The following is an 18400-nucleotide window of genomic DNA, read 5'->3' on the forward strand; positions in this document are numbered from 1 at the left end:
GCCCTGAAAGGGACTCTATTTTGAAGTTCTTTTTTCCTATCGTGCACTTTCTGGAAGTCGCGGAATGCCAGTAGAGGGTGACCGCCGTTTGTCACGTGCGCGGCGTCAGTCTTGCAACTTTCGTTTTGAGGAAGCGCGGTTTGCTGGTTTGGCGTGGTGTCTGGCGTGGTGTCGGGGTCGTGTCACTCGTGTGGTGCTGCTCTTGTGCAGCTATGATGTGATGTAACAACTTGTGCTTGCAGGTGACCAGAAGGAGACAGCAGTGAGCCGTGAGCACGGCGATGCAGACCATGCCCACCACACCCAGCTGCAAAAGAAAAAAGCATGCACAGCACTGACATTCCATTGAAGAGCACACCAACACGGAACACAAAGTACCTACAGGGGAATATCGACTACATGCGCATGCACATAGGAAGTGGTTTCTCCGACTGAAATTATTTAAATTATGTATAATAGCTATCCGTTATTTATTTGTAATTTTAAATATAAATTCTATGTATGACTAGTCAGGACACCCTGCTTTACCTGGATTGATTTCTGCCGCTCTCTTCCATCTGTGATATTATTGTCAGTTTTCGAGTTCTTACTTCAAGGGTTTTCAAGCGCGGCGACATCATAAAGAAATAATGAGACTAGTACTCATGAACTCCTTTCTCAACTTAACATCTTATGTTCGGGTGCACCGTGTTTGAGCGAAGCCGCCACGCAACTCGCTTGCTATCTGCCGGGGGAAGACTCTCTCACACACAAACACTCTGGCTTGTTGATAAGGTTGATAAAAGCATCAAATATAAACTATATAGCTATGATGGAAACAATCAGGTTACGCAAAAAATATACCTCTAATTATAATCGAAACAGTGGCCAGTGTAGATGAGAATTGGGTAGGAAAGGTCTGAAACAAGATGACTACCAAGCAATGGTGATGACTAGTTCGGGACATGAAAGGTCTACTCACCAGCAAGCCACAGTGGCTGAAGCCGAAAGGAATGGACAAGAAGTTGGAGCCGATGAAGGCCTTGAGGATGTTGGCGAGGTCACAAGCATGCTGCATGAGCCCTGTCCTCCTGCAAAGATTCGTGAGAGAGATTTCAGTTTGGTTCCATCGGAGAGGATTGTTAGGTAAACGTGACAGAACATGGAGGAGAAGACCTTTGCTAGTGAGCGGGTGGGTGAGCGCGAGAGAGTGTGTGTTGAAACACTGGACTTGGTTCTTCTCACCCTAAGTTACGCTTGCAGATACATCTCAAAAGGAACAAAATGGCTATTCATTACAAAATGCAATTTGCACTTCGTCTCTTTGTGTGTAACGATTTAAAGTCGTGCATTAATCTGAAATGTGAAGTACTAGATACTCCTTAATCCCAGGTACAGCCGACTGCGTGGACGACACGGCTGGCTGCTTGCCAGATGAACACAATGCTAGACACGTCTGTACATGTCATGGGTCTGCACAGTAATAAACTTGAGTCATGCTTTGTCACAACCAACTTGACAAGCATGCAAAACTGAACTTTCTGAGACAGTACGTGTGCTTGCATTCTGAATACTGTCTCCAGGCAGCATGTCGGAGTGAGTAACAAGATGGTGAGCGGAAAATAAAAGATGGTCATACAGTCTTCACGTGCGCGATGCACCTAGGCTGACGAGGCCTTAGATGAAAGCTTATTTTTTCATCATAATCATCATTCGTCAATAAATAAATTAATAAATTAACGTGCTGATACGCATTAACTTATTGTCTAATTACTTCAGTAAGTAGATATTTACTTTATGCCATAAACACATTGGATCAGTATAGTCATCACGACCTTTCAACCTAAACATCATGCTGAAACCTCTATAAGAATGATGGATGAAGCCAGGGTACTCACGTAAACTTTATAATTTATATAATATACAATATACAAAGTACTCAATCTGTTTGTCCGACAAACTATCGGTCAATCTACTCACCATTTGTGCTCCGAAAACATTTTCGTTATTATAGCGCCAAGCTGGTTTTTTCCTCTCTCTCTCTCCCCTTGCTGTGGAATCTGGAACTGGTTGTAACACCTAATTTCGTAAAGCTGTACGTGTCATCACAGGAAAAGCAAGTGATAAAAATCGAAAATAACTTCATCTCTCGCTCACTATATGCTGTCCGATCCCGTTTATAGTAAAACATAAAGAAATCTTTGACAGAAGAACTACAAACGTAGCTCGCGCAATAATTTCTTTTTTCTTTTTTTCAAGTCCCATGGACCTAAAAGGAGTAATTTCTTGAGGTTCTGTAGCAAGAACCAAACGTGATAAATAAACAGTTTTGATCAAGACACCATCTTCCATGCAATATCTTTTTCTTCTTTCACTCTTATTTTCTCCCTCCACTCATCACAGGTGTTCTCCACTTTTAGTTCTCTAATGTGACACCTGTTCCTCGTCAAATTCGAATACCGTACGGCGTAGAGTACAAACAACACAGAAAGCTTCGGTGGAACTTCTTATATAAATCGTCTTGTTGCAAATAACAGATACAAAATCTGACAGGCCTTCGTAAAGTTGCAGGGGTTGAGAATCAAAGTAGGGATGAAAACCTGTTTTTATAATCTCTTACCGCGCAAAAGTCAAATGCGGTTCCTCATTTGCATGTGACGTGGAGACTGCATGCAATATCGCGTGATCACCTTTAATTATGCACAAGTCGTTGGTTAAAAAAAAAAAAAAAAAAAAAGCAAGGAAGAGAGATTACGAGTTTAAGGTTGGAACCAATGGGGGTTGACCCTCTCTGGTGGGATCTGTATGTTTATCTCTTGACCTCCGATTTCCTGCGCCTGTTTGCGCCTACAGGACCCGTCTTTGTCCCGAACGAGCTCACGCACACATGTAGAACGACCCCACCACGGATGTGTAATACAAATTCGTGATCCCACTCACCATGACCACCAATACCTTTTTCTGTAAGTGCAGAAGATCAGTCGAGGAACCCTCCGACAAAGTGCGCCTCGGGACGCTTATGGTACATCATTGCTCGATTGAATATTCTTGAGCTGTAGCGACCTCCTGGAACTAGCTAGAAACTACATATGAACCAGGACATCAAGACGCAGGTGCAGATTTGAGAGGCCAACAGGTATTTTCCATGTTCTGGTCAACAGGTATTTTCCATTTTCTGGTAAACGGGTATTTTCCATTTTCTCTTTTGCGCGTTTTTATGGCGGTCTGGTGGCGCAACCTTAGGGCGCGTGATGATCGGTTGTCCTGGACGAGGGTCTTTTCTCGGGTATGCTTTTCTTCAGTGTGGGGCACCTGCTCGCCACAGATTGGAATGAAGCACTAATTTCCCCTCCCCGAAAGTAACCATGTTTTTGAAGTGTTCCAATGACGTTGAAGACCGTGACATCAAGGGCTAATAGCAATTGGAACGATCATTAGTACATTTTTATATTGTATTTTTGTAAAATCAAGATTACCACCCACCTTAAGATGCGCTCTCCATAGATGTGTGAAGGGTAGGGAGAAGAGAGCATCTTATAGTGTGGTCGTTAAAACAACACTTGTCACCATCCTAACATTCCTCTTTGTACGTGTGAGCACTAGTATGCAGTTTATCCATTTTTAATTCTCTGCCTGTTGGGCCACTGTTGTGTCTCACCTGTCAGGAGACAATGCACATGCACATTACAGTCTGCACCCGAGTGTGCATGCACGCATGTGCAGTTTGTAGCTTGGGTTTAATTAAATTTGCTAACCCACAAAATTTGAGTGAAGTGATGGCAGGAACACACAAAGACAGGTCAAAAGAAAAAATTCTGTGCGGACACAGTGAACGTTTATTAGATCGAGTGTCATGCAAAAAACACATCTTCAACATTCATTTCATAACCCCCAACCTTTCTGAATGAAAGTTACTACTACTACCACCACGCCTATATCTACCACAAGAAATGTAAATATATCATTCGTTTAGAATACTGTCATCAAAAACACATAACAGTAGCACATTGCACAGTTTATCCGATGCTGGATTGATTCTGATGGATACCAGAAAATAATGCATGCATGAAAATTGCAAAGAACAATTATCTGTAGGCATGCTTGCTTTTGTTTATATGCCCACACTAATTCCACAAGCTGAGGATCAGTCTTATACATTGATTACATGTAATATACTGATGGTGCTATCCACTCAAATGATGGAGAGAATTGTTATCTTCCATAACCATCCCCAGTTGGGCCTTTTGTATATTAATCCCACAACCAAAAAAATGGAGGTTGCAAGTATAGGTGAAGCTAAAAACTATATAAAATGTTTAGATACATTTAAGAAGGTGAATGCAATGGAAGACTCACTTCAAAACTGTGTGACCTAATATTAGGTAATATTACCTTTCATCACTAAAGTGACTAGCACATTCATTGCAAGTTTTCAGCTGGGATGTCTTCAAGTTAACCTTAAAGCTACACCTCATTCCTGATAACTGTAGATGATGATGCTCTTACTGCATATTCCAACCTAAGCCACACTTTACTGTAAGACATTCATTTCTGAAGTATAAAAAAGCAATAAGTAATTTATTAGATATAGAATAGCTCTTAAAACAGATTACAGTAATCATATCAAAAGTTGGATAATGTCCATATCAGTAACAGAAAATTACTGCTACGTGAACATGTCAATCATATAATACAGAGCAGCTTCAAAAAATAAAACAAAACCCAAAAGCAGCCAAATGATCAATACAAACAAGAGACAATGGGTACCCCCCCCCCCAAAAAAAAAATCAATGGTGTTGAGACAATGTAGTAGATGAAAAATCTATCAATCTTTTTAGCTTTTAATAAATGCACAATCTGATATGTTGTCTGGTTGAGTAATAACCAAACATGGCTGGGTTAAATTTTTTGTTCTGTAAAAGAAACTCAAAACGTTATCAATTCCCTTTTTATCTCCTGTTAAATATACAGAGCATAAAATATACAAGGCAAAAGTGGAAGAAAGACAAAAACTAGTAAAAGGAAGAGGAAAAAAAAAAAGAAAAAAAAACCACAGGAGGAAAACTCAATCATACTCTTTAGGAAAAGTTCATAAAGAAGTTTCTTTCACATAAGGAAAATGACTTTGTAAGCCAGTCTGTGAATTTTCCTGTATTATTAAGTCAAACTGTGTGGCAGTGGCATTGTCTTTTGACCTTCGACAAAGAAAAGTATCATACATCGCGTGATTTACTTTGATGTTAATAGAATTTAATACTCAAAGTTTGTTTTCAAAGGGATTAAACAAAATGGCAAACAGAATAATGGAAAAACAGTAAAATGATGAAGTAAGACAGAAATAAATTTAATCTACCTTAATCAATTTACTGAATGAAAGCTGAGAAAGTATTTCTTAATTACCAAAAAAAAACAACCAAAAAAACCCCACTACAAACTCTGGCTGTTAAAGTGAAAAACAATTTTCCTGTAACGTTTAGAAAAAACTCTCCAGTATGTTAAAAAAACCTTTGGTCATGTCTCAGAGGAGCTGCTAAACAATGTACAACTACAAAGCATGCTCTAAGGTCACCAATTAAGGATATGCTAAGAAGGAAACTGCAAAGGACCTAACGGAAAATTCCGCTCGTCCAAAGAGCACGATCGTTGCTTCACTTCCCATCTCACCCGACAAACCAAACATTGCAAAGAATTTAATGCACAAAAATTATTCTAGTCATTGTAGGGTTAGGTCAGGTCACATTTCTGAGGTAAAAATTGTGGGTCAGATAAAGTAAATGCAGTGAGTAAAACAGTTCAGAAATAAATCTGGGCTATTTTCAGTTGTAAGCACAACAGAAAACCATTCCTACTGAAAATGAAAAAATACAAAACTTTCTACAATTTTTTATGCTTTCACAATACCCAGATCCTTCATTTCTAAAACTTGCAAACAACAAAAACTACAGATAGCAGTGAGCTGTAACAAAGAAAGCATAAAAAGAACTTAAAAACTCCACCATGGCTAAACAGACAAATCTTTGCCAGCCTCTTGATTCTCTGCAACACTATTTTAACACCCCACAAAGCCAGTTATAAAATAAGATTTATCCTTCACAGCACTGAAGTTGGCAGACGTGTTGTGAATTTACTCTGAATACAGTGGGGAGAAAAGAGTGTACATATTTCCATCAACCCTTTTTAGTTCCTCTAATGCAGTGATGCCCAACCTTTTTCGGCCTGCGGGCCATATCCATTTCGGACAGCCGTGTCGCGGGCCATATCCATTTCGGACAGCCGTGTCGCGGGCCACTTCACCGCAAAAATACAAAAAAGAAAAAAAAAGTAGAGCAGGTACCATTTTTTTATTAGAAACAAGTTGTACTTACCATTAATTATGTAGTAATTAGTGGGATATTTGAAGTTGTTTACCCGAAACCAACTTCTAAATGTCCGGCTGCATCGTAGAGACACCAAGTCAGAGCACTGAATCGAAATGTTCGTCCATCGAAAAAAAGATTGGGAAACGCCCCTATGTGGGGATAAATACTTCTTCTTCCCTTTTTTTTTCGTTTTTTTTTGGGGTTTTTTTATATTTTTTTATTACTAACATGCCGATTACCTGCACTGTGGGCAGAAGTTTCGTGGGCCGGAGGGCACCGCGTCGCGGGCCGGATATGGCCCGCGGGCCGTAGGTTGGGTATCCCTGCTCTAATGTATAACCCTAACCCTGTTGTTCCAACTTTAATTTTACTAATAAATTTGAAAGTATGCGGCTATAAGGCAAAAGGTAAAGCCGGAAATTTCTACTCTTTCATCCATGCCAAAAATTCAAACAATAAAAAGCAAACTCCAGTTACCATTAATTCCAGGAAGAATTCTAATATTATTTCATTAGGTTACTCTATATGCAGACAACCAACTGTGATGGCTAGCACAGTTGGGGGGAAAAAACTGGACTTTAAATAAAATCCACACTCCAACAAAAATACTATATTCTAAATACATAAGCACTGGCACTTTGTATCTACAAGTTCTATTAAAATTAGACAACATTTTATATAAATGCAGTAGATTTAGGACCACAGGTGATCACTTTAAAACAATTACTGTAAATTCACGGTATTGCACAAACAGTATAATAACAATATATCACATGCAATGCACAAAAATTGAAAAAATACTTCAATATTGTCTTTACAAATGTGATAAGAAAAAACACTGTAAAAACATCAGCTTTTAATTAACTTTCTCTTCTTTCCAAAATATGTACAGCATTGTGATCAAAATTTTCCCCAGTACGCATAATGCCTGCTGTCATTTTGATGTAAAAGAAATAATTACACAATTTGTAAAGAAAAAAAAATATGGATAACAAGTAAACAAGAATGGAGATAATGCAGATAGTAAAAGTCCTTTAGTGTTGATATGACAAAATGCACCAACCCCGATAATTCTCTTTTTTAAACCACACAAATGCAAGTAAAACAAAAGAGAAAAAATAGTACAATGTATCAGAAAACATCTTTTTTAGCTTTTGTGGTTATGGGCAGCCCTCTGGAGAGGAAGGCAGGTTTATAAAGTAAAAGAGTTTGACCAGCAGCCTTATACGTCTGCAAAATACCTGTGTCAGAATATCAACAACTGTTGTAAAAACAGTTGTTTTATACAAGGAGACAGGAGATTCTTTGATACAGAACTTCCACTACATGGTGGAAAACCCAATAAAATGTGTGAAAACTAATCTTCAACAAATAAACATGCAAACAAAAATTCTATTATTTTCATTTAGTCATACTGAACTGGTGACAGAAAATTGTACACATCAACTTGAACAAATCAGCTAACACCTACCCAATTTAACTATTAATGTGCTGCAAACTTGCAATCATAGAGCAAATGATCAAGGACTTTAAACAATGGAAAGCTTAAAAAGGGAAATAAGCAAATGCAAAGTATAATGGCACTTCCATTGAACAGATTGTTTTTCATACAAAACTTCTCCATAATCAAGCTCAGCCCTGTGTCTACCTACCCTCTTTACAGAATGTGAAAAACCAATACAAGACCCTGGAAACTGGAACTAGAGCAGTACTTCCATCAGCTGTGACTGTAGCCTCTGTTCACTTTATATTCACCTCACATACCAATAAAGCATAAATTCTAAACAGTAATACATAATAAAACGCCTTTAAATCTATGACAGAAATTGCCAAGAAAATGTAGAAAGCAATACTTAATATATATTTACCCCCACTCTTGATAACTTTTTTTTCTCTTCTCAATAATACAGAAACGGATGGAAAGTCAACAATGAGTGTACATATTTAGCCCTGGAGAACAGATATGTCCAATTTTCTAGGTCAGGCAAAAGACACACATTTGTAACTGAGACAGTGGCAGGGAATACTAAACCTTTATGACATTTTAAACCAAAACATTTTTCATTCACATCACAACAGAGTCTTTATCTGATAAAACTGTTTACAGGATGGTCTCAATGTGCAGAAAATTTCATACCTACATGCTTATGACACAAATTAATGCTTTTCAAAACTTTAAAAGTGCTTCTGTAATTATATTTTCCTATAAAGATGATTACTGTGTGGACACTTCACAATGACCGGCAGAGTGAACTCTCCCACTAAAAAGATGAAAGCTCTCTCTCACAGATCACCAGGACGTAGTCTGGCAGGACATAATTGACCACCAGGGTGAGTGATGCACTCCACTGTTGGCACATGACCGCTGTCCCACATGCCAGGATCACACTGGGAGCAGAGGCCAAGCAGAGTGCAAGGGATGACAGCTTTACTTCGAAACTGATGCAGCAAGCCACGAGCCTGATTTGACATAAGACACACACACATATTTGATAATATGTTTTGGAGTAAAGTGGAATCGCTATATTTTTATAAATAAATCTCTAATAACTAAATGTTTTTCCCCAACTACAGCATATTTGATGTCATGGTGGTTCTTGAACAACAAACAGAAAAGAAAACCAACAAGCCATGTTTGTTTCAGATTGTTAAAGCCAGTACTATGAACTCAATGCCTCAGTGGTAGAAATAGGGAAAAGCTAGGGATCAACATAAGTGAAGCACATGTATCCCAACTAGTTCACTGCAGACATACTATCAAATTTTTAAAAAAAAAAAAACACCAAAATAACTGACTGGACCCACCACCCCCCATTCAACAACTAAATCTGAAAAAGCCTACCTTTCTCAGCACAAGGTCTCCATTCATGTGTAAAGCCAGGGAAGAGAAATGTAGAAGTATATCATCTGCTGGCAACCGCTGGTCCACAACATCATCTCCATATATGGCCACAATAGCCACACACAGAAACAAGTGAAAATAGTCAGTTTGGTAGTGGGCCCAGCAAGCCTCCCAGATTCTCAAGGCATCCTGCTCATTAAATTCTCGTTTGAAGCACAAAAGGATCCACCTATAAAATAACACAAGACAGTTATTCTGTGCAAAAAAAAACAAAACAACAACTATAATGTCATAACACAAGCTCATAACACAACTACTTTAGACAGGATATATTAGAAATAGGATAACTTATCCTATAAAACTGCATCTAAATAACTGAAAACAACAAACTTGATTAAAAATGCAATACTTTTTGAAGAAAGCAATGGGTTTACTTTCTTTGTTTGTAGTACATTTACATCAAAGAAGGCAAACAAAGCTAAGACATCACAAGGCAAACAATTTTTAATAATTCTCTTCACACTATCACTAACTGAAAAAAAAAAACAAAGCTTATATTTCACATAGTATTTTTTTCATTATAACTTCCTTTCTAAATGTGAAGCCCCCAACCTGTGTGCAAAAAGCAGCTCCAGTGCATCCTGTCCTAAGAGTTTCAAATGGTAGAAGAACCGTGGCAACATGACTCGTAATAGCTCTCGTAAGTAGTTCTGCAACAATGTGCATACAATAAGAGGAATAAATAAGAATATATCAAATAAGATGGTTAAATAAGACAAAGAGGAGCACATAATTCATAATTTAAAAAAGGGCATGGCTTGAAACATGAGATGTTTCAGTGACCGTGTCTGCACAAGTAGCAGAATAAATGAAAATGGCAAATGCTGCACCCACCAGCTGTTTGTCCATGTCAGTGTCAGTGGGAGAGGACACAAAGATGGTGCGTGTCATGAGGCCTGTGAAGCACCAGAAAGCATCAGCCTCTTGTTGTACTTCTGCCAGGATGGGTGCCAGCAGGTCTGACATGCCTTGAGTGTAACCACTTCGAGGATGGCTCGCTGCATAGTTTAGCAAAATGTTCCTGGGACATCCCAACAAGTCACTTTGTTTATAGTCATCGTTCACTAAACCTCTATGAAGCATTGTGGCAATTTCAAAATTTTAAAAATTCATCCTCTTTAACTTCAACTGCTATTCAATGACAAGACAAAAACATTAAAAAAATAATAATAATAATTTATTAAAAAAATACAAAAAAAATTTTTTAAACAAATTTGATAGAAACCTTATGATACAAGATTTAATAGGCATGCATCATGTTACTCCATCATCCCCTCTGACATAAATGCAGAGCACAGAAAGCTTCCTGATATTCTGGGTAAAATATTTTATGACTTACTTAAGGACTTGAATGTTTGGGTTATTTTGACCTCGAAAATAGGGATGGCTGCGGTCAGTACGCACGACATCTTTTTCAACAATACACTGTACGTTGCGCATGAACTGCTGTTTCTCTTCTCCGCGCATTGATTCTCTAGAAAAAGCCAATTACATGATGCACTTAGGTAAAAAGTAACACTTTACACTTTAAAAGTATTTTGTTATAAATTATATATCAACAGGGTAAGACACAACTATCATCAAAAAAAGTTTGTAGCTGTCACTCACATGCATAAAAAGTAATTATAACTCCTTTATCAAACTCAATCTTTCTTCACCCATCACTACCAGTCATAAAATAAAAATCTCCACTGACATAAGAGCATATGTTCACTTGACAATTAGTATTTCCCATGGCTGCACCTATTAAATAAACCAACCTCATTTTTCGGATATTGTGGTACTCAATATACTTGTCATTGCGAATTTGCTCCCGTTCTTCAAAAGTGGAGTCAAAAGGGTAGTAGTGCAGAAGGAATGGCCACACCTCTGGACGTAGCATAGGGTCAAGGCCACCAAAGAAAATAGCCTAATAAAAGAAACATTTTTGTTGTGCTATAAGAATGAACATTTCTACCCTAATGATGGACAATGTTTCCACATTTAAATCCTCTTAACAAGCTGCTATTCTGCCAAGGACAGTGTTGAAAAGAAGAAGCCAAAACAGGCAAAAGCAAGTGATGATTATAGTAAAAAAAAAATCATGAGAAAACTGCTACACTGTGTAAAATATGACCCAAAATTATCATTTAGATCCTGATCAGATGGCCACCTTAAATATTAGCAGCTACAAAGAATACTGTAGGAAGGAATACACTTCCGTTTATAAATTCTTCTATCTGTAGTAAAAAGGAAATAAATCGTGTACGCAAGATAGGTACACTGATTAAATTTACAGTTCCCTAAATAAACTGTTTCTTAGTTTTTATGCCATTTGTTCCATGAACTAACCTTTCGCAGTTGCAAATCATCCTCAATGGTGCCATCACTGTTCATGTGTTCCCGCCATATGTCCTCTGTAACCCTGAGGAACAGGCCCTCCTCAGGGTGGCAGTCATCATTAGTTAGCTGGGGCTTCACCACCAAAAACTGCTGGTATGGTTTGCCACCTGCCTCTTCTCCTCCAGAAGCTGCCAACTTCTGTCAACAGACAAATGCAGTTCATGGGTCAGGTAAGACTACAAATAAATTTTATCTGAAGGTGGTAAAAGGATAATGTAAGGAGTCCCAAAGAACTGTGGTGGCAAGTGGTTCACTGTTTCTAGAGCACAGCATGTGGACACAAACACCTTCCCTGATGTCTTTGACTCATGTCAGCTCCAACAGAAAGGCACACCTAGGGTGTGGTTCACTTGTGTGGTTCAGCATACTTTTCCCAGATGATCTGGCCATTAAATGGGTACTTGCCTCCATAGCAGGTTGGAGAAGGAATGGCAGCAAGGTGAAGATGGGCATCACCATCACACACGAAAAAATAGCTGGCCCCAAAACAAGTAGGGTCTGTAACTCCTCACTCCCCTCACCCACCCAAGTAACTGAAGGTTAGGAAGCTACCTTTATCTTTTGATCTTAAAAATTTTAAATGGTAAAGTTCACATACAGAAGATTGCTGTTGTTAATAATAAAAAATGTGTGCTATAGAGCACAATAATTAGCAAGCTAAGGTTCCTCCTGAAAAAAGTAGAAATAAACCTGGGTCACATACAATGTGCCAGGCAATTATGAGTATGATGTTAGTTTAGCATCACATTACAAGTTCTTCACAATTTAGAAAAGGGGATGTGAGACAACCTTCAGTCACTCTAACAAATACCCATTTTAGTATTTGGCCCTTACACCTTCGATCCTCACCTTGTCTGTTTCCTGTGCAAAAAGACTCCACTCCTGGAAGATTTCAGCCAGGCGATCAAGCCCTCCTGTGTGGAAGTGCAGGATTTTGTACTGGCTTTCACGGCTAGCTATCACAACCTGTCCAGCAGAACATGCTGCATCATTGTAGAAGAGACGAAGAGACCTCATCTGACCTGCCAGATACACAAACACCTCTCTCACATTAGACCTTAACCACAGAGTTACATCCATGAAACATCATAAAATAAAGCAAACCCACCATTCTAGTTCTCTGTTGTTGCATGTCAGACATTTTTCTGTGCCTGCATTTCTCTCAGACGCACCAGTAGTAGAAAGACAGCTTACAGCAGGTGAAGTCTGACGTCAGATTCAAGGCTATTTTTATCTGGTTCATAAGGAAGGCCGAGGCCTTTGTTAACTGACTGTAGAGAAACCTGATGTCATGCCTATGCTATGTCATGCGTCGTCTGCTTAAATGCTGTGTTTTGTGCTTGTTCTAGCGATAGGGGTTTGGTGTTCATTGCCCCCTTCCAACCCTGCCCGCAGTTATCTACTAGTTTAAGAATGGGAACCCTTCTTGTTGAGTATTTGAAGGGAGAACTCAACTGGACTGTATTTTATCTTAGCTATAGGTGGGGTTTGGAGTGGGGAGTTTCTCCATGTTGAAACCACACACAAGGCCACAGAAACTGACAGTGTAAACAGAATACAAAGTGTTCTAGAAATAACATTAGGTCTGAAGGCCTCTGGGCCAAGAACTCTGACAGTACTGTGCTGCAGTGTGTGCGGGTGTTTGTTTTTATTATTATCTCCCTTACTAACATAGTTCATTATCTCTTACTTGGACGTGGGGTAGTTCTCTTTTCTTGTATGTGTGTGTATATATATATATTTCCATTTAGTAAAAGATTAAATTTATTATTTGTACTGTTCATTTTGTCTTTGTGTCGTCTATGTTCATTAGAGGCTCGATAGGTACGTCATGTCCCGGCTCTGGCTGAGTGAGATGGGTGTGTGTTCATGCTGGCTTTGTGAGCAACTGTGAGAGTGCATCTGGCAACACTGGGAAGAGGGGGGATTTGCAACATCTGTATCTGTTCTCAACAGATAGGGCTACAGTCATTCAAATATTCATCCTTTTAGTTTATAACCAGTCTCTACAGCTGCTGGCAACTACACCCACCTATGACTAGGGCTCATATTCATGAAGTTTGTTAACCCAGCCTGTCACTCTACTCGAGACAAATATATCAGATACACTTTCCTATGATCAGGTCTCATATTTATGAATGTTGTTAACCCAGTCTGTTACTCTACCCGAGACGAGTATATCAGCTAAAACCCATATTCTTGGATTCAATGTGAGCCTACCCAAATTGTTTTACCAGTCAGTAATTTATTGGAAGGTCCCCTTCTGTTAGCTTTCTCCCAAGTACGGTAAATATACCGTCTATGTCTTTTGTCATATGCTAGTAAGTGCATGACAATTGAATTATAGCTATGTAATCAGCGGTTAAATTGACTCCAGGCAAATTGACTCCAGTATAATCCTTTGTGTGATCTAATCAACTTATAGCAGTGGTTGAATTGGTAAAAAGTTGAATTGACCAGCAACCAACATATCAAGAAATCACTTTCGCATACTATAAAATTTATTTATAAGTAAAAGTCTACACTAAAAAAATACAGAATAAATTAATCTCAAAAAGAAACTAAAGGAGCTCAGATTAAAATAATCACTCACCAAGGTCAACAGAAAATACACCACACATCTGGTCCCGAGCACTGCGCCTTTCTCTCTTGCCTTGGCTGAAGGTCATGGAATTCTCAGGAAAAGTCCAGTTGTATGAAGCACTGGCTGAGCTGCTAGTGCTGGTGGGGGATTCCTGAGCACTCTGATGCGAGTCTCTCCGAGAGCTCTCCACTTCACATTCAGGATGTTCTTGCTGATTTGACCAGCCTCCTTCTACTCCTTTCAAAGGGGAACCATCCCATTCTGTGTCAGAAGTGGCAGGAGTCAAAGGTGGGGAGTCAGGCCCAGAAGTGGTGGTGGAAGAACCTGAGCTGAGCTGACCAGTGGCAAGAACATCCGGTGTCTCAACTGGGGTGTTTGGGGGTGGAGGGGTGATACCTGGCAGTTCCAGAAAGTGAGGTACTCGGATGTTAACTAATTCAGCTGCATTGCTTTGAAGTCTGATGGAAGACACTTCATCCTTGATGACTGATAATGGTTGGCTGACAGGTGTCAATGTACCGATGGTGCCACTACAGAAAACGTCAGAGGTAAGCCGGATGCCATCGGTTCCAATCCCAGGGGAATCATTGTCTGTAGACTGAGAACTAGAAGCTGTACTGGTGTCAAATTTGCTGTCATTGGTGTTGAGATTTCGATCAAGGATGTTGGAAGCTGGTCCAGGTGCTCCGTTCTCCTGCACCTGACCTTCCAACACTACTAGTCTGTCGTCCGTCATCTGGATACTGAAAGAATGCCCTTCACCTCCACCCCAAGACCCACCACTTCGTGCACGAGCATGGAGTTTATGCCTGTTCAACATGGCTGCCAGCTGTTCTTCTGCTGTCAGTACATCACAGTTGTCTGCATGCACAGTGTCACCCCCAGCATTCAAATCATTCACGTTGACTCCAACTCGATTTTGTCGCAGTGCCAAAGGAACAGGCTTTGCATTGTTTTGTGGCACACTGCTGTTGTTCCGGCTGCTTTGGTTTGAACATAGGTCTTGAGTATTTGGGACAGTTGCCAAATCTGTGACATTCCTTGTGGCTTGTGAAACACTCTGCAACATGTTATACCCCAGCAACAAAGGCTCCTCAGTACCAATGCCAGAATCTGTCTGGGACTTGGCACTAGAGCTAAGCTTGCGTTCTGGATGCCATGAGTCCTCCCCTGGTGTGGAGCTGGCTTGGCTGAGAGATTCCTCTCTAGAGCCGCAAGACATATCCGAGCTCAGACTGCAGTTGTCCTGGCTGTGCTTTTTCCGTCTCTCTGCCTTCCTTTCGCCATGCTCATCCCATACTCTGTGCTCAGCAGGAACAGGATCTGGGTCCATCTTGGAAAACTCTTGACGTGGAGTTCTTCGAGGACTAGCTTTAGGTGTTGCACCAACAGAGCGGTTTGGACTGCTCTCAATGCTCTGAGGATTTTTTTGCAGTGTAGCATTTGGAATCCATGTTAGGATAAGGGTAGGTCTGGAACCCTATAAAAAATATTTTAGAAAAATATATTAGAAAACAAAAAACACTTGGACTGTTGTTCGTAAATCATTATTGCTATTATGCTTCTTAACTCTCTGATTCCAAGATGGACAAATAGGTCCAGCCCTTTCAACAACTAATATGTTCAAACTGCCAACTCATGTCTGTTATATTCAATAATTTCTACAACAAAACATGCTATTACAAAAAGGGATAAAATCCAGTCATTTAGCTAGATAATTTTGAATAGTTACCTCCCTGAATATGGGAACAGAAAGACAATAATAAAGTGCACTTGTATAGTGCCTAATCCCTGCCCTTCAGACAAGCTCAAGGCATCTTAAAAAAAAAAAAACAAAAACAAAAAAAAACAGCACACTCTAGTTCACATATTTCATCAGGATCACAGCACTGACTGGTCTTAACTGAATACAATGTTGCAAGAATTCCAGAAAAACAAATACATGTACAATGGCAGTAAAACGCTTCAAAAAGGAACTGCAGACTCAGTATCAATGGGAATACTATAGTAGTGGTGGTAGTGGAACCAACAACATAAAGTTGTCCACTTTTGGTGCACATAACTGTCATGGATGAAGCAGGAGGCAGGACTGTAGATAGATCAGAGATCAGAGAATCAAGTCCACGATTGCTGACGCCCATTGATTCAGAATCTAGAGCAGCATTGTGAGGAAAATGGACTGTATGTAGTGCAGAAACATGGAACATCTCCATGATTGTTGATTTACTGTTGACTTAAATCAGCAAATGAAAAACCCAGAGCTGAGATGGCATAGATATGGTGGTGAAGACAGACTATGAAAGGGCACAGATTCAGGAAAACACTTCAGAACAGTCGAAGCAAATGTAAGTAAAAGCACAGATTAAGAGTAATCAGCAGATACCAAACATGATGAAACCCTAAGTACAATAATAAACGAAAGAAAAAGAACAGGATGAGCTAGTCCCCTCCAGCTGGTAAGGCAAAGGGACATCACTCTCATCAATTTAAAGATTCATATTTTTCCGGATGTATCTTTCTTTTAAAAAACAATGGTGACACATACGCACATGTGAAGAAGACTAGCAATTTTTCATAACTTTTCTAGTGGACTCAAGTGTTAGAAAATGCAAAGAAAAAATCTTAACCCTTAACATCAAAACCAATGGCTATCTGTCAAAGTTAAGTGCATCATTTACTAATGAAACCTGATATAAGTGAATTGCACAACATATATTAAATAACTAATAAAACTTGATAAAAGTGAACTGTATGATATACATATTAAGATTCCAATTTTGCATGCATGTATTTTTGTTTTTCTTTTTTTATTAAGCAACACTTTACGTACCTCATTTTGATGTGCCCGCAGAGTTAGGTAGCCTGGGTGGTGCTCAGAGTCCAAGAGAAGGGAAGCTGGTGGATGAACACAAACATTATTCTTGCAATAAATGATCTCTCCATCAAGAGGTGGGGGCTTGAGGGAGTCGCTGCTTCCCAGTCGCAGCAGGCTGCTGGCCTTTTTGACAATTGTGCTCAAAGCCATTAGTGTTTTCTGTAAAAAGCACCATGAGCCTCTTTTTTTTATAAAAATAAAATTGTGTTTTTCAAATTTTGCAAATGTTGTATTTGCAGTAAAAAAGGTATTGAGCATCTCATTTCTGGAGCAGATATTCAACTATAAATGAAAGTGTTTTTGTATCATCTAATGCAGGTATTATTATACAAATATCCTTACAATTTCCCTAAGAGCTAACAAAAACTTAACTTGAATTCTTGGAATGCTTCTCAAAATACTGCAGCTAATAACATTGAACATTTCTTAATTTTGTACTAAATTACACTATAATTTACAGTTACATGGGTAACTCTTACTAAAAGTTACAATTGTTTTCTTCTGTCTTCATGAGGATGTCACTTCTTTCCGATATATATATATGTACACACAAGTGTTTAAATATTTAAGTGTTATATCGCGCTTAGTAATATATTAACAAGCAAGTTTCATGAAAACACTGAAACTAGAGACCGTAAGTTTATACCAAATACAACAATGACACTTTCGACTACCAAAAATAAATATCTTCGCTAATCAACGTAAATTACTTTTTATTCTTGTACTCTTATACATTTATGTACTGAGTATTATTTACTGATCTTTTATCTGCACGATATCAGCCTAGACTAAATCTTTTAAATACAATTACATGTGTCAAATGCGTATGCGTGTTGTTATTTTGCGTCTGCCACTCAGCCTTACTATATTCATAGTAGTCGTGAAAATGTCTTACTCGCTATCTCTACAACATCATAGAATAATTATAGGTAAACACAGAAGTTTCACATTTTATTTTACTGTTTTTAATATTAATCCTTCCACAACTATATTGATTGCAGAAACTATACAACTATATGTTGCTGCTGCGTCGGCACGTCTTCGTTCTAACATCTGCTGGCGTCTGCCTGCGCTAATGATGGAATGACCGAGTATGCTTCATTATGGGAAAAACTGCTGGATATTCATCATTCAATATTTATACTTTCTTTAGTGTTTTCTAAATAGTGGTACTCTACGTATAACTTTAATGATATAAGGCCATGAGACACGAACAGCGCTCACTCATTGCTCTCCCGGATGACGACCGCCGCCATGCTATTTGATTAATCCATAACACTGCTTATAAGAGTGGTTTTGATTGGCTACTTGCACTCCCC

General features: G+C 39.0%; 2 protein-coding genes across 3 annotated transcripts; both read right to left on the bottom strand.

The window, feature by feature from the left end:
- Positions 1-67: 67 nt before the first annotated feature.
- LOC112561963 (proton-coupled amino acid transporter 3-like) lies at positions 68-2437 on the bottom strand. Its single transcript, XM_025234843.1, has 3 exons — positions 1960-2437; positions 962-1070; positions 68-307 (listed from the first exon to the last, which is right to left on the bottom strand). The coding sequence occupies exons 1-3, from the start codon at positions 1977-1979 to the stop codon at positions 92-94; spliced, it is 345 nt and encodes a 114-aa protein (XP_025090628.1). The 5' UTR covers positions 1980-2437; the 3' UTR covers positions 68-91.
- Positions 2438-8541: 6104 nt separating this feature from the next.
- Positions 8542-18361, bottom strand: LOC112571702 (TBC1 domain family member 16-like). Of its 2 annotated transcripts, none has more exons than XM_025250925.1 (11): positions 18306-18361; positions 17037-17240; positions 14216-15686; positions 12472-12644; positions 11572-11760; positions 11001-11149; positions 10580-10714; positions 10075-10261; positions 9793-9890; positions 9181-9409; positions 8542-8798 (listed from the first exon to the last, which is right to left on the bottom strand). In XM_025250925.1, exons 2-11 carry the CDS (start codon positions 17229-17231, stop codon positions 8622-8624), a joined length of 3003 nt encoding a protein of 1000 aa, XP_025106710.1. In that variant the 5' UTR covers positions 17232-17240; positions 18306-18361; the 3' UTR covers positions 8542-8621. The 2 variants fall into 2 exon arrangements, with proteins under 2 accessions (XP_025106710.1, XP_025106718.1); XM_025250933.1 differs by having other exon boundaries at positions 18297-18335.
- Between the last annotated feature and the right edge of the window lie 39 nt (positions 18362-18400).

The sequence above is a fragment of the Pomacea canaliculata genome, linkage group LG1 (genome assembly GCF_003073045.1).
Source record: "Pomacea canaliculata isolate SZHN2017 linkage group LG1, ASM307304v1, whole genome shotgun sequence".
Classification (NCBI taxonomy): domain Eukaryota; kingdom Metazoa; phylum Mollusca; class Gastropoda; order Architaenioglossa; family Ampullariidae; genus Pomacea; species Pomacea canaliculata.

Excerpts from the sequence above, each read along its gene's own strand:
- LOC112561963 (XM_025234843.1), bottom strand. The coding sequence starts at position 1,979 with ATGTTTTCGGAGCACAAATG. Across the intron at positions 1,071-1,959 it reads ATGTTTTCGGAGCACAAATG|GAGGACAGGGCTCATGCAGC; the intron begins GTGAGTAGATTG and ends GAATCTTTGCAG. Across the intron at positions 308-961 it reads TCAGCCACTGTGGCTTGCTG|CTGGGTGTGGTGGGCATGGT; the intron begins GTGAGTAGACCT and ends TTTCTTTTGCAG.
- LOC112571702 (XM_025250925.1), bottom strand. The coding sequence starts at position 17,231 with ATGGCTTTGAGCACAATTGTCAAAAAGGCCAGCAGCCTGCTGCGACTG. Across the intron at positions 10,715-11,000 it reads CACAATATCCGAAAAATGAG|AGAATCAATGCGCGGAGAAG; the intron begins GTTGGTTTATTT and ends GGCTTTTTCTAG. Across the intron at positions 9,410-9,792 it reads GAGCTGCTTTTTGCACACAG|GTGGATCCTTTTGTGCTTCA; the intron begins GTTGGGGGCTTC and ends GTTATTTTATAG.